General features: G+C 35.5%; 2 protein-coding genes across 3 annotated transcripts; both read right to left on the bottom strand.

The window, feature by feature from the left end:
• Window positions 1-2,070: 2,070 nt before the first annotated feature.
• LOC140753293 (uncharacterized) lies at window positions 2,071-6,728 on the bottom strand. 2 transcript variants are annotated; one of them, XM_073087830.1, is made up of 5 exons: window positions 5,503-6,728; window positions 4,317-4,475; window positions 3,626-3,700; window positions 3,042-3,219; window positions 2,071-2,620 (listed from the first exon to the last, which is right to left on the bottom strand). In XM_073087830.1, exons 1-5 carry the CDS (start codon window positions 5,587-5,589, stop codon window positions 2,499-2,501), a joined length of 621 nt encoding a protein of 206 aa, XP_072943931.1. In that variant the 5' UTR covers window positions 5,590-6,728; the 3' UTR covers window positions 2,071-2,498. The 2 variants fall into 2 exon arrangements, with proteins under 2 accessions (XP_072943931.1, XP_072944016.1); XM_073087915.1 differs by lacking the exon at window positions 3,626-3,700 and having other exon boundaries at window positions 5,503-6,726.
• Window positions 6,729-8,474: 1,746 nt separating this feature from the next.
• LOC140753212 (uncharacterized) lies at window positions 8,475-12,497 on the bottom strand. Its single transcript, XM_073087711.1, has 4 exons — window positions 12,296-12,497; window positions 11,146-11,304; window positions 9,434-9,611; window positions 8,475-8,637 (listed from the first exon to the last, which is right to left on the bottom strand). Exons 1-4 carry the CDS (start codon window positions 12,380-12,382, stop codon window positions 8,516-8,518), a joined length of 546 nt encoding a protein of 181 aa, XP_072943812.1. The 5' UTR covers window positions 12,383-12,497; the 3' UTR covers window positions 8,475-8,515.
• Window positions 12,498-16,248: the final 3,751 nt, after the last annotated feature.

Here is a 16,248-nt window from a genome sequence, read left to right as displayed (position 1 = left end):
TTATTAAAATTAAAAAATATAAAAATAAAAAAGAAAATAGTTGTGGCGACTTCCCGCTACTCGTCAAGAGATGCCGCTGCTGAATCACGCTAGTGAAGTTTTCTTAACCCTATACTTGGCAGAGAATTTTATCCTAAAAAAATTATACTTTTGCTACTTCCCTGCGTTAATTGGGTTATAAGGATACTAGTTTTTGCCCGCGGCTTCGCCCGCGTTTAAAAGAAAATAATATGACATACTAACATAATCATTCACTGGAATAACAGTTGCGCCATCTGGCGAAAATTGGTCGTACGAACTCTGGAACCTTCGTGGGCTCATGGACAACAACTTTGCTATAGATCATCACTTGATCAAATGCATAGTTTACGATTCAATCCTTATTAATATCGACTAAAATAATCGATGGTTTTGGTCCAAAGGATCGATTCTCCGATTAATCGATCTTATATCGCCATCCCTAGTTCCCGTGGGATTTCTGGGATAAAAACGATCCTATGTCCTTTCTCGGATTTCAGTCTATCTTTGTACAAAATTTCATTAAAATCAGTTCAGTGGTTTAGGCGTGAAGAAGAGACAACCAGACAGACAGACAGACAGACAGAGTTACTTTCGGATTTATAATATTAGTAAGGATTAGGAAAAATAAAATAAAAAATCTCTGAATTTCAGTTTTCAGAATATAGTATGTGTCTTTAAGTGCACACTGCCAGGTTCACGAGAAAAAAATATGTGTCTTTAAATGCACACCGCCAAGTACTCACTAAACTAAGAAATAATTAAAAAACATAAAAAAATATCATACATTTTGAAAATACTAAAGATAAAAGTCTCGGAAGTTATGACATGTCAACAAGTTTTGAGATATTTTAGTTGAGTTGAGAGATTAGAAGACCTCCTCCCAAAAAAACACAGTTCCAACATAAAGCGACTCGAAACTTTTTGAGTGGCAATAATTTTTGTTTACCGCTGTTCCCATGACGAAACAGCAACCAGGAATCACAAACGAAGATGTCCAGGATCTGTGAGGACAATACTAACAATGGCCTATCACATTTGCACGATATAAAGCGACTTGTCTGTATAGACCTGCATCCATGTTTCCGTTAGAATGTTGTATTAAATTTGAGCATATGATTGGACTTTATTCCACTTGTTTGAAGGATGTGGTAAGAAGATATACTTTTCTGAGGCATTCCAGCTTAGTCTTCAGGGCTAGTGGCGCATCTATAGCCGAGCTCAAGTGGGAATTTGGTCTTATCTGGGATTGATATTGCAGATGTTCTGGAATCATCATTATTGGAGATGTTTACATTTTTGACAGAAGACGCTATTGATTGGACAGGACTTGAGTTCAGGGACGTCTTTATGAGACCTAGACATCTGGAATTCATCTTTCTAGGGATTTGCTGGATTCTACATCCGATTTAATTACGCAATTTAGACACCAAAGCTAGAATTTTTCGGCCTCCAGTCATCTGAAAAAAATATTGCAAGCTAAGGACTGGGAATTTAGTGGAAACGGGGAAATATTAATTTCAGTCATGAATTATAAAAAAAACTCTGTCTGAACTTTGTTCACCCAACCCCCTACCTTGTGTGCAGAACCTTAGTATATAGTAGCAAAGTTGGCAGTGTGCATTTAAAGACACAATATTGACAAACAGTAATATTGTATGTCGTTGGCAGTGTGCATTTTAATGCACACATAACAAAAGTCATGAATTACTATATATTCAAAACATTATATCTCAAAAAAATATCACCAAAACATTGCATAAAGCTTGCAGAAAGTAAGATTATATAAATTTCGTACATATAACTTAATTTCATTCAGATAAAATAAGATTCTTAGAGAGCGTTGCGCAGGCGCTGAATGACGGCTCGCTATTTTGTTTACCATTTACAATGTGTGAACGAGACAGATATTGATTTCATTTTCTGACATAAAGAAACGTTTGCTAATTCGCTTTCAGTTATTATTAGTAAGATTCGATGTCGCATTATCCGAAAAAAAAAATCTGATTCTAATGTGCATTTAAGTGCACAATGTCAAGTATAGGGTTAACATCTTGCATGTATACAAGCTCGGAACTGAGACTGTTGGAGCACGGCCGCTCCCCGGGCATGATCACCTAGCCCGGCGGAAGATCTCCCTTTGCCAAATAGTTATATATTTTGCGGGGGACACTTCGAGCCCCCAGATTAAAATATTTGTGTTATGTTCTTTAAATAATTAAGTATATATGTTTAATAATAGTATTTTTGTCGACATTTTGCTTCATAATAACAATTCTCACAAGTTCAGTAAATTAAAAAATAACATAGTTACTAAAATTTTATTGCCATTAGCGAAGAAATACTTAACTATCAACTATCTACTTACATAATTAATAATTTAACATGCGTAATATTCTATATTTAAATTTTTACCGATTATCAAAGAGAGATTCTGACAAAAATATCGGTTATTATTTCTTTTTATTTATCTTTATAAATTACGCCACAATGTGTGCTTTACATTCCGGTTCACTGACGTGGTTTACAAATTCAAATTGTGTGTTATTTTCCAATTTGAGTAGCTCGCTTCGCACAAGAATGACGAAATAAATCTGGAGCACTGAAATAAATAAATAATTGTTTAGAAAAGTGTTTTACGCCTGCTTTACAGAGCTTTTCGGTTTTACAGATATACTACATTAGAAAAATATATATATATAGAAGTAGAAAACGGGCATGCTCATTGCTCATGAAAATCTGCGCTCAACCTTAGGTAAGATTAGTCATGTGCCTGGTCACAGTACCGTTGCTATTCCTGAGGACTAAGTTAGAAAGTGTCGTTTAAAATTTTTCCTAAACCCAAACTCGACCTAACACCCATCATCACTATTTACCTACTGTTGCAATTTTACAATTTGACAAATTTACATGGGCAAAATTGTCTAATTTCAAAGTTAGGAAAACATTGGTTACGATTAGTTTATACTAACGAGCAAGTGTTCATAAGAATTTAAGTAAAACCAACCACGAGGCTGACTTACCAATTTGTCCAAATAAGAAGAAAGCTAGTTCCAACATAAAGTGCAGCACAAATAAGCCATGTGGGTGCCCAAATGTGATGTATATTTGGAATACAATGAACAGCACAACAGACGTCACTTGAATGGCCAGCATAGTCAACGCATAACGGTAGTATATTCTTAAGTACACGAAGTTTTTCTGAAAAGTAAGGACCATTAATATTTATTTTCTAAACTTATTTTTTTGTAATATTACAGTAGCGAACTTGCAGTTCATCTGATGGTACCTAAACCCCCGCCACCCATGGACATCTGTGACCAACTCCATATAGAACAGGGTCTACCTGAAGCCGTACAGATACATTGCCACACAGGTTATAATAGTCGTCTCATATGTATGTCAGTCAACATCCAAACCCTTCCATTGAATCACAGAACTGCTTTAGTTACTCTAGAAAAAGGTGTGGGAATGGTCCCAGTCAAACCGTATTCGTTCTTCTAATGTGATCGACTAAAAACTTTTGGTCCTTAGAAGAAATCTGAACCCAGCAACTATGACAATAAATATGTAATTACATCATGATTATGATATTGACATTACATACGGCTAAGTCGGGGGCTCCGAGCCTCGAATCCCAAGCACGTTCCCCTGTGTTCAGTATTTCGGACTCGCTGAAATACTGACAATAAATAAAAAGTAAATTCAAAATTTGAAATGTTGACGTTTCTTTCGCAACACATGGTAAATCATTCAGTTCGTCATTCTCAATCATTCGGAGTTCGTCACAGGACGAAATATAAGTATATTTATTACAGAGGCCCTCGGAGGACCTATTCGAAGGACGCGAGTGTGAAATGGAGTGTGAAGCAGACGGCACCACTCATCGCTATTTATATATTTTTACACATGCACTACCACTAGCGCACAAGAATCTGAAATAATTCGGAAATAACCAGCGACCTGAAATTCATACACCCTGATCATTCAAAGTTAATCAATTTTCACGTGCTATAACAGTAAGATCAATATCATGAGGAAACCTATTTCTCATGATATTGATTGATGATCTTACATCTGAAATTAGTACTTTAAAAATTTGTACCTACTTTATGTGTGTCATCTGTACTTTAAAAGAGTTTTCAAAGTTGTCTGAAGCTTATCAACTCGCTCTTGACTAGGACAGTAGATGGCATCTCCTAACTCTCTGACTCATCTCCCTCCAAGAGGAGATCTGTGCCGAGCCGGGCGCCAATAGACGACAACTGGCAAAGCTTTACATTACGAAAATCACTTACGGTGTGAGCGCTGATAATAAAGATGATATCAAAGATAGTTTCCAAAAAAAACGTGATCAGTCCAATACATGCGGGAACAAATAATGGGTCATCTGCTATGTCATCAATATACTTTATGACGTGTTCCAGCACAAATAAAGTTATGATGAGAGCGAGCACCTGGAAATTATAGTTATACTTAGCTTCATAATCATCATTTGAAGGTTGTAGAACTTAACCGTCACACCTATTTCTGTTTAATAACAGCAGTGTTAAGCCCTGCTGTATTCTGGTTTGTGGGATGACATACTTTTTCATACCGTTCCGACGTAAATCTCAGAGGTAGTCATGCATCTGTGGCTGACCTCACGCAACAATAAAAATATATATAAATGTATGTATATATTTTTTTATTGTTAATACATTTAAAAAAAAAATAACTGTCTTCCTATTACGGTTCAATACCTAATTAATATGAAAAGTACGAAAAAATACCAGTATTGCACCGTTATTGCGTAGGTAATCTCTTTTACTTTTAACTTTTTCTATTTCTAGTATGTATTGTTTTAGCGGCTATAGAATTACCTAGTCTATCTTTTACGATTCGAGGATTAGAGCCCTGGGATACAAGGACAGACAGCAAAGGCTTAGTATTAGTAATCGGCTTAAAAATAACCCAAAAATTACTCAGTTTTAATTTTACTTAACTTAGTATAAGACACTATATTTTTATTTTAAAATCTTTTATTTCAGTATTATATTAAATATACGTATAAAAGTACCAGTGGATCATGTTGTCGGAAACGCTTATCGGAGCGAATGACGTCATGGCTCACATACATCACTTTATTGCTCGAACTTTTCTATGCAATGTCATAGTGTGACGTCGCAGCGTTTATGTGCTTAATTTAATAGAAAAAGCGTATTAAAAATGCTATTATTTGCGTCAAATTATTTTTGCTAGCAATATTAAAATTATTAATATTAAGACCCACATTATTAAAATTTGTTTCAAAATCTGTCATCATGCACAATAATGTGCTTTCTTTATAATTTTAAGGATACAATACAATTTATATTCTTTTCATGTTACGAAAAATAGCATATTCACGTGTATTTCTAAAAGAATTGAAAATTGGCCGAAAAATCCATACATCATTTTATACATATTCTATTTCTTTAGAATTAAATAAAGTAAAATACTTACTAATTTCACGTAAACCCACGTGAGAAGACCACGCCGCAGCGGCATACAAAAACAACATCTATTCAGTTGTGGTATGTCTACACGCATTTTGAGAACTATTCACGAAATTAAATAATGATACAAAAACAAACTTAATTGTTATTTAAAATAACACTCTCAGAGTACTACACGGTGCGAGGATGTGGATGGTTCTGTTAGATTAGACGTTTATCCGATAACCTTTATATTGACATTGATTAATTATAAATAATATAACAATATTAAATAGTAAGTGTAAAAGTAAATTATTGGTCTAATCAGTTTTATTGAAACCTATAGAAGTAATATAAAACTTGGCACTCAACTACTAACTATTCCGCTGCTGGGCACGGTTCTCCTCAGAGGAAAAGCTATAGTTCACCAGATTAAAAAATAATGATCACTTGCTTCATCATCAATCCATTACTGCCCTAGGCACGGGTTTCCTCTCAGAGTGAGAAGGATTAGGCCATAGTCCATCGCGCTGGCCAAGTGCGTATTGGTAGACTTCACATACCTGTGAGATCTTTTTTATAAATCTCTCAGGTATGCAGATTTCCTCACGATGTTATCCTTCACCATGAGTCCATGAATCCAGTGACAAAAGAAATTCCTTGGAGTAGCAAAATAAATATGCAATTGGTAGATCGTATAGACACTGATTATTTAATAGTGCACCTTGAGGACCGACTTGGGCACCACTGATCTAAGTCCTCAGTCTGACCAACGACCCCAGCAGTGAGCAGTTTGTGATGCCAGAACTAACACTTGACTGACACAGGGGCCGTTTATTGATCAAATACGATGTGAACATTGGCCTTAAACCTGATACTAGTTACATTGTGCGCCATATTTTTAATTAGTCTGTTGACATCATTTTATTTACTATACTTGGTTCTATTTTAAGAATGAATTTAACGATTAATCGTCGTAGAGTCAACTTACCCTGATGATGCTTCGTTTTGGAGCCAAACACGTGTTAGTGGTGTTATGTATGGTGGTGTATATTTTTATTTTTTGCATCTGCACGTATCTTGTGTGGGAGGGAGGATGGTACATACTGCATGGTTTAAAATATATACCATCGTATTGTTGCGTAGTAGTTGTTGCAAAGTGCATGTTTGCAGTTGATGTATTAAGCTGTGTGCTGTCGAGTTTGGACTTTACGCAGTTGGAAAGAACTGCACGCAGTCGTAACTTGAAATTGCATTCAATTTAAAAAGCAAGCATTTATCTTAGTAAAACAAACCTATTTGTCATTAGATTAGTAATTTCATATTAAGTAGTCATTTAAAAGTTCTTTCATCGAAATAAAATCAACAAAAATGGAATTTTATACAAATCCCACGCCACATTATGCCATTATCCCATTTCCCGCCATCCATCCATCCATCCATCAGCCTTTACTGGTCCACTGCTGGACATAGGCCTCCCCTAGTCTGCGCCACTCCGACCGGTCTTGGGCCGTCTGCATCCAGCGGTTACCCACCGTCCGCTTCAGGTCGTCAGTCCACCTGGTCGGGGGGCGACCTGTACTCCTTTTGCCGCCACAGTAGCTAATTCAGCAGAAATGAATAAATTCACGCCTGCGGACAATCTTGAACTGCATGCAGGATATATATTGTAAGCCGTATAATCGACGCGTAACTTATTTATTTAAAAAGATATATAATAAAACAAAATATACATTTTCAGGACTACAATTATATTTATATAATATTCGATATACTGATCTGTCTATTATTATAATTATATAACTTATTTCCTACGCGTATAATTATATTTACAAGTTATTATTATATAAATTTTAGGTGTCTCCGGTAGGTAACTTTACTGTGTACAACTTATCTTAAAGACAACTACATATTATGAACATAATATATTTAATTTGTTTAAGACGCCAACAGTAGAACAAACTATTAAATTAAAGCCATGCGCAACATTTGTATTTTTTTCTATTTTACTATTTGATACAGACTTACGAAAAAAAAGTGAAAACGAAGTATATATATGTAATTAAATCTTTTTGTTTATAATAATAACCCTAAACGCGTTGGGATGGCCAAAAGATTTGTCGTAGGTACCACTTCCTTCCGGAGGAAATCCGTAGGTTCTTTATTCATACCAAATGAATCGCAAATTTTATATTTTTGCTTTATATTTTTTGCAATATTTACTAGCCAATTTATTCATGTATATAATTTTATATAGGTACATACATTTTGGACCACAAATCTGCATTGTGGTATTATTTTTGTGTCTACTCCAGTTCTTCCCCATTTTCTACACTAGTATCTAAGAAAAGTCATAACCAAAAGTAGAATATTAAAAGGATCGTACAACTTAATACACTAATACATATCACACGTGTATAATAGAAGAATATACATTACAATGACGTCATTGTTCATTACACGTAATAATTTACGCATTTAAACATGTGGCATCTATCAATTTCATTATAACGCGTTATTATAGCTGTATAAATGATTTTTGACTATATTTTGTTTCAAAAGTAAAAATACTTATCTAAATATACCTAAGTATATTTTTTATAACTAAAACTTATACCTATAAGTGACTATAACTTAAATATAATTTACATATTGTTAATTGAAACATAACTATTTACTTTCTTAAATTAAATAAAATCGACATCAATTATTTTTTTACTTGATTGAAAAGTCAGAAACAGCTACTTTAACACAAACACAAAGGTAGATAAGGTAGATAACAAAGATAAAAAGATGTTACAAATACAAAAAAGGTAATTTCTCAGTTCCTCATATAGGTTGTACATATTTCTAATATATAAATAATTTAAACTTAAGTTACCGTAAACTTAAAAATGAAGCACGAAGTCGATACCATTCTCCAAGAACGCCCACAGTACATAAACACATACTAAATGCTACAAAAAATAGTAGGTACACCAAAAAGGTTACTTTCACCGGTTACTTCAAAAACATATGTTTTTTTATATCCATTTTATATATTAGACGATGATTTGCGCCTTACATTCGGGTTCACTGGTGTGGTTAACAAATTCAAATTGTGTGTTATTTTCCAATTTGAGTAGCTCACTTCGCACGAGGATGACGAAATAAGCCTGGAGCCCTGAAAGAAATACATAATTTTCATAGCAGAATCGAAGCATAAAAAGTCAGTTGACACTTTTAAAAAAATAGATCCTACTTATATTGGGTATATTCATGAAACAGAAAAAACAAGTCCATGGGTATTCCTTTAGTTATTGAAAAAATAGTTGTATTTTTTGTTGTTTGTGACTTCAAAAGTAACAATTTTTTAATTTTAAATTAAGTTTTCTTCATTCTAAAGAGCACGAAAATGACATTCATTGTACGACGTCACAAATATAATGAAGAGCATTTGCGACTTTTTAAGTAAAAGTAATGAAAAGGAATTCTTAAGTGAATTCCCACAACCTGACTTCCTTTATTTACCAATAACGAGGTATTTAGACCGTCTAGACTCTAGACCAAAATATTTAAAAAGTAAACGTATAAATAATGATTTTATTTAATTATGACCAACTCCAAGCCCACTTATTTTATTTATTTATGCACACAAAAATACAATACAAAAGAGAGCTTATATCTAAAATTTAGTGCAAAGGCACTGCTTATTTCTGAAGAAATTTCTTCCAGCAGACCTGAGATTGGAGAATGGTTAACTGATGGTCGTACAGCGTGCACTTTAAAATAATATTTAACATGAATAATATTATAATACATAAACATAAATATATATTAATATATACATATAATGTAATATATATATATATATATATATATATATATATATATATATATATATATATATATATATATATATATATATTTTGATTAATTTAGTGATTTTTGATTTAGTGATTAGTGATTTTTGGACTTACCCGTCTGTCCAAGCGCGAAGAAGGTTATTTCAACCATGTAGTTAAACATAAGCAAGACTAATGGATGCTCCACTATAACGTATATTTCAAACGCAATAAACATGAGTACAGCGATGACTTGAATGACTAACATGACTACCGCATATCGGTAGTATATCCTTAAATACGTGAAGTTTTTCTGAAAAGTAAATTCCATATATTTTTTATTGTGTAAGAAATAGTAATATAGGATCCCAGTATAACACGACCTTCATCGAGCTGATTAATGAATGAAAAGTAGTTTAAATGAAATTAGATATTTCTTGACATAATTTAATTCGATATAAAGACCTTTTCACCTATTAACCAGCTCGGTGAAGGTCATCCGATATTGGATAGTCGAATTTCATCCGAATTTAGCCATCTTACACTACGTCTAATAAATGACTACTGCTACATATTGCACCTATACGACACTATAAACCCACTATTAACCCCAAATAGGATAGGGGTCTTTCCTGAGGACTTTCCAAACCCTTTAGTTCAAAACGCTGCAGCGCTTAACACTACTATTCTATTACAATAACATTTTTTTATAATATAGGTGTAGCATAAGAGCATGCAGTCCACCTGATGGTAAGTGGCTACTGCCACCCATGGACTGTAATCAACCCCAGATAGAATAATATATTCCTACCTGAGGTCGGCCCCAGATGCGCTGCTACCCCTAAGGACTAAGTTGGAACGCCTCGGAAAAGTATGTCTCCATTACCACACCCTTCAAACCAGAACACAGCGGCGCTTAACACTGCTGTTATAAGGCAGAAATAAGTGTGGCGGTGGTGCCGCCGGAGTCGAACCAAACATGTATGTAGTTGCCTTCAATCGTACGATGAAGTCTACGACCTTCGAAAATATCAGTATCATGATAATACGTTAGTTTTTTTTTTATATCGGAATAGCAGATGAGCATACAGTTCACCTGATGGTAAGTACTACTGCCGCCCTTGAAATGTAATCAACCCTAAACATTAAAATACTACCTGAGGTCGACCAAAATATGCGCCCACGGAGGACTAAGTGGAATGCCTAAATATATGTCTCCCTTACCACACCCTCCAAATCAGAACACAGCACCGTTTAGCACTGCTGTTATTAGGCAGAAATAGGTGTGTCGGTGGTGCTGCCGGAATCGACGATCTTAAAAGCCACAACACAAGCTTGTTGTTGTATGGTACAAGATTTTTGTGGTTGTTGTTCACAGGTACTATGAATGGTTATAGGTATCTTTTTTTTTGTTATCGAGGGGGAAACCTTCAAAAGGTACGCGACAACGTGGGAGCGACGCCGGGTTATGTGGGATTTTTACCACACTAAAACCCCCCCGGTGGCCGTCCTTTGCGCTGCGTTGAGGGCTCCGGGATATCCAAAGGAACGCAACCGGAGTCCTCTTAGCGCGGTGCCCCGCCGGGCTCCGGCCAGGTGAGCTTGGCGCTCGCCACACCATCTGGTGCGTACGACGGTATGCGACCACACATACCATCGTCCTTCCCGGGGCCGCTGGCCGGGCGGTTCGAGTTCCCACTCTTGCCGCCCGCAACCCCGGAAGCCTCCTTTTAGTCGCCTCTCACGACGGGCAGGGGGTACCGTAGCCCTATTCTGGTCCCGGAACTACAGGGACAGGTTATAGGTATCTATTAGATATTGTATATTTAATTATTCTAATTACTTACTTTGTGAGCGCTGACCAGAAATAAGATATCGAAGATAATTTCCAATAAAAATTGGATCAGCCCGATAATTGTAGCAGCATATAACGTACCAGACACACTTCTACGATTAAATACTATAGCGTGGGCCAATAAAAATAAACTTGCTATGAGAGCTAACACCTGGAAGAAATATTATATAGTTATAGTAATGTAATGCTGCACGCATGCCAAATCGTCACGAATTCAGATGTGTGGATAGAGCGCTTGACTTGTGTGTTGTGCAAGCGCTTATACCACCATAGCTTTTGATCAAACCAAACTCCAAACCTCTAGTTTGGAGTTGGAGTTAGAGAATATTTCCATTTTATAATATAGGAGTAGCAGACGAGCATGCAGTGCACCTGATGGTAAGTGCCGCCTATCATCTGTAATCAACCGCAGATAAGATTAGTTTCCTACATAAGGTCGGCCATAGATGCACCGCTACCGCTGAGGACTAAGCTGGAAAGCCTCGGAAAAGTATATCTACTTTACCTTAAAATAAGGCCAAATTGTGCCCGCAATTTTATTATTGATAATGAAATATTGAAATTCACGGAAAAAAAGTTTAAACGTGTCGTTAAACAAAGGCTATGTAAAAAAGTATACGATAAATTATGTGATTATTTGACTAATAAAACGGTGTGGTCTGAAGTAGCTCCAGCTTCACATGTACCATTAGTTTAAGTTTACCATTGTAAATAAGTATAACATTAATTTTTAGAAGATGTTTATTATGGAGTTTCTTTCGCCGCTTCTTCTCCATAACGAAACACCTTGTGAAGTGCCGGTAGATGTACTGACGTTTAAAAATAAGTAATGAACCTATTTTGAATAAAAAAAAATGATTTGAATGAATTCTATAATTATGTAGCCCCTTTTCCGGATTTATCTTTGCATTTTTGTCTGTCTCATTATCAGTAACAATAAAATTGCGAGCACAATTTGGCCTTATTTTAGATCTTAATTCCATGGTGATCGATATTATTTTACTCAAATTTGGCTTTTAATAACACTAGTGTTTTTCAACTTGTGAACAAGAATTGGACTTTTTACACAGAAGGGGTTGATTGACAAAAAAATCATAAGTTATATACACTTATTTGGGTAGTAAATACAGTAAAATACTTACTAATTTCACATATACCCAAGTGAGAAGACCGCGGCGTAGCGGCATACAAAAGCAACATCTCTTCAATTGTGGTATCTCTACACGCATTTTGAAAACTGTTCACGAAATGAAATAATGATACAAAAACGTAAACTTGATTTTATTTAATACGCCCGAAGAGGATCACTGCGAGGCTGCAACTGGTTCTGTGTTTACGCCCATCCGATAACATACATTGACACTACTTATGTGAAACGTCATAATTATAATGATACTCTTTATTATGTATATGGTAACCGAAACCAGTAGAACCCTCAGTGGTTTGACTCCGGCACCGCCTCACTTAATTTTGCCTAAAAATGGCAGTGTTAACTCTACTGTGTTCTGGTTTGAAGTGTGGTAAGAGAGATATACTTATCCGAGGCATTCTAGCTTAGACCTAACGGATAGAGAGTAATTATTGCCGACGTCAGGTAGGAATCCAATCCTATCTGGGTTTGATTACAGATATTCCTGGTCGGCAGTAGCCACTTGCCACTTGGTGGACTGCATGTTCCTCTGCTCATAAATAATAAAAAAAAACTTTGAATACCTTTTCCAGGCGAGAAGTTCCAACTCAGTTCTCAGGGGGAAGCAAAGTACCTATCCGTGGCCGATCTCTGGTTCCTAACATAATTCTATTCTTCTAATCTTATCTAGGGTTATTTCAGTTGCGGAATTTGATACCATCTGGTAGACTATATACTTCTTTGCTACTTCTATGTTGCAGAAAAAATGGTCTGACGTACGACTGTGCCAATTTTTATTCATGAAATAACACAATAACATTGGCCGTCAACAAGGTTTTCGTTACATCACGAATGTTTGTTTGTTTTATTAGTCAATTGGTTAGATTGGTTGGTTTCAGAGCTTTCAATTGGTTTCAAATTGAGGGAGTAACGTAGGTATTTTTTTGTTCAGATTGTAAAAAGGTACCCGGTGCCGTGGAAGCGACACAGGGTTATGTGGGACTCTTATTCTAAAACCTCTCCGATGGCCGTCCTCGGCGTTGCAAAAATGACTCCGGAATCTCCAAAGGAACACACCCAGGAGAGCATGGAAGTAACACTGGCTTACTTGGTAGACTTGAGCAGGGACGGTCCAGCAGTCCGCGTATGAGAGCAAAGCTTGAACTCAAATATTATTTATATTAGTTGTCCATGAGTCGCAGTTAATCAACATGACTGCATTGCTTCTTTGCCACATCTGAGGCTTTAATAATAAAAGCTTTTTTGACCGCTGAGTTGTGTAGTATAACTGTATCGCGCAAGGCTGTATAGGGAAAAAGCCACAATAAACTCCGAGGGCGTTGAACTCGGAGGCACTCAGAATCAATGGTATGTATGCATATGTATTGGTAGTGCTACCGTGGAATTCCCATATGCATCTCGCGTACCGTTCCAGGAAATATATGTTATCAAATTTATCGCTCTTACTTAGAAATCGGATGAATCATAAACGTTTGTTAAAAAGGTTGAAAACAATATAAATTGCGTTTAATTTTTATTAACATATTACTATTTATAAGTATTAGAGCTTGGTATAGTTATGAGGACAAATAAGTAGCTAATGTTGAAGGTAGATGATGGGCGGCAGTAGCCACTTACCATCTGGACTGCATGTTCGTCTGCTACTCTTATATTATAAAAAAAAAAACGCCTGTTTTATATAGAGTTGGTCACAGTTGTCCTACCTGAGGTCGGAGTGCGTAACAAACCCTGAGGACTAAAAACGTCCACCTGATGTAAGTGATTACTGCCGCCCATGTACATTTGTAATCAACCCCAGATATGATTAGATATTCCTACCTGAGGTTAGCCACAGGTCCGCCGCTACCCCTGAGGACTAAGCTGGAACGCCTCGAAAAAGTATGTCTCCCTTACATCTTTCAAACCAGAACACAGTAGCGCTAACACTGCTGTTATGAGGCAGAAATAGGTGTGTCGGTGGTCTTAGAAGTCTACCTTTAAAGATTTGACAAAATTGACCCAAGGAGCACCCACTAACTCAACTATAATACTAATGCCTTACATAAGTATTTTTAACTAAGATCATATTTACCGACGAAACTTTTATCAAACTTAAATTCCAATAATCATTTCATTAATTGTAAACAAACAAGTAAAATGAATTCCGAGATCACATTTAGTATTTTTACATGCGTTATCAAACGGCTTTATTAACATTGATTTAGTACATAAGTGACATACATGTTTATATTATGTTACATATTATCAGTATTCCGTGAAAACTGCTATTATTGATTACAGCAACGGAACAGTCGCTGATATCAACTTAATAACGTAAATAGGAATGATTGTGCACGCCTACGGGATCTAGATATATAATATATTATGTACAATGTTTGTTTATTTGCAACAACAAAGTTTATACTTATAACGCTTCTTTATTCCCTTCGAGCGTAGCTAATTCCGGGATTGGTTTTGATGAGTTTTTTTGATGTGAAACATCTATAGCCGCACGTAAAACCGATTTCTGGCGTGGCGACGCATTCCGTGACGACGTCGCCACGCTATACGATGGTATATATATACAGTCTATATGCAGTAGTGTGTACGGTGTGGCGACGCGTCGCCATGCGCAATAACTATTACCGAAGTCACTGATTAAACGAATTAAGTAGTCACGATTTGAAATAAATTCGTAATTTTTTGTATTTAATGAAAATAAATGTTTATTCAATAAATAGTCATCGTTATCTGGAAAAAAATCGTAATATTTTATTTTATCATTATGACATATTTAGTTCCTGTCACAATATGTTCTTTTCTGCATATTACTTTTACAAAATAATGTCGATGTTTCACATCTGCCAGGCGTCCCGTGACGGCTCACATTTTTTTTTCTGTTTAGTTTTCAACTCATTACTGTCCCACTGGTTGGAACGGGCCTTCAGTGAGAGATCACATTGGCCAAGTGCAAATTGGTAGACGTCACTTATTTTTGGTAGCTTTTGTAAGAACTCTCTTCAATGTGTAGCTTTCCTTACTATACTCGTAGCTTCCTTTACCAATAAAGTGATTATTAATTTCTATGACTTTTCTGAAAAGCTTACACTTATAAACTGGTTATACACCAGTTTATAAGTGTAAGCTTTTTTACTTTTACTTTCTACTTTTTGAATACAATACTGGAATTTGAAGATTATATAAGTTACCTTTTTATATATGTCGGAGGAAGAGTCAGAGTTATTTAATATAGCTTTAGCTATACTGTTACTTTAGTATTTTAGTAATGTTATTGGTACTTGATCAATCGAAGGGTTAATTGATTTAAATTATAATTAACAGTCATTGTATAGCTTTTGTATTAGAATCAGAGCAGAGACTTTAAGAGGTCTCTAGTGGAGTCGAGGTATGTGGCGGCGCGTTGTGCTTTGGAGCGTGTAGTCACTACCTTGAACCTGCTGCTCAAATCCTTTGTTTGTAAAGTAATAGTAGTAGTATAGTATAGTTATTTTGTAAATCCGAAGTTATAAACGTAAGAACAATAAATACTGTGATAACTGTATTTGTGCCTGCATCTACCCTATGACAACGCCCACAAAACCCATAGATTCTATCAATGATGTCGATGAGAGCCGTCCTTCTCCGACATATATATTTCGCATAAAACTTAGTTGTCAGGGCATCAATTATCCACGTCAAGATAGTAACAGGATACTAAACAATTTTCCTGTTTGTATAAGGATGTTACAATGATACGATTTTGTTTAGGTACAAAGTTCAACACTTGTTGTAGGTAGTTTTTTGGGATATAGGTACCTAATAAAATGTTAATACATATATTATGAGAGATCAAAGATCATCTCATATATTTTTCATGGAGTCAGGTACATAATCTTTAACATTTATTATATTCTTTCACACATAATAGTAGTTAAGTCTAAATAACATATTAAAAAAGTTTTCCTA

The sequence above is a fragment of the Epargyreus clarus genome, unplaced genomic scaffold (assembly GCF_041222505.1).
Source record: "Epargyreus clarus isolate Ecla_fem2 unplaced genomic scaffold, WU_Ecla_fem_2.2 ptg000001l, whole genome shotgun sequence".
NCBI classification, from domain to species: Eukaryota; Metazoa; Arthropoda; class Insecta; order Lepidoptera; family Hesperiidae; genus Epargyreus; species Epargyreus clarus.
This window is presented reverse-complemented; position numbering and strand designations above follow the sequence as displayed.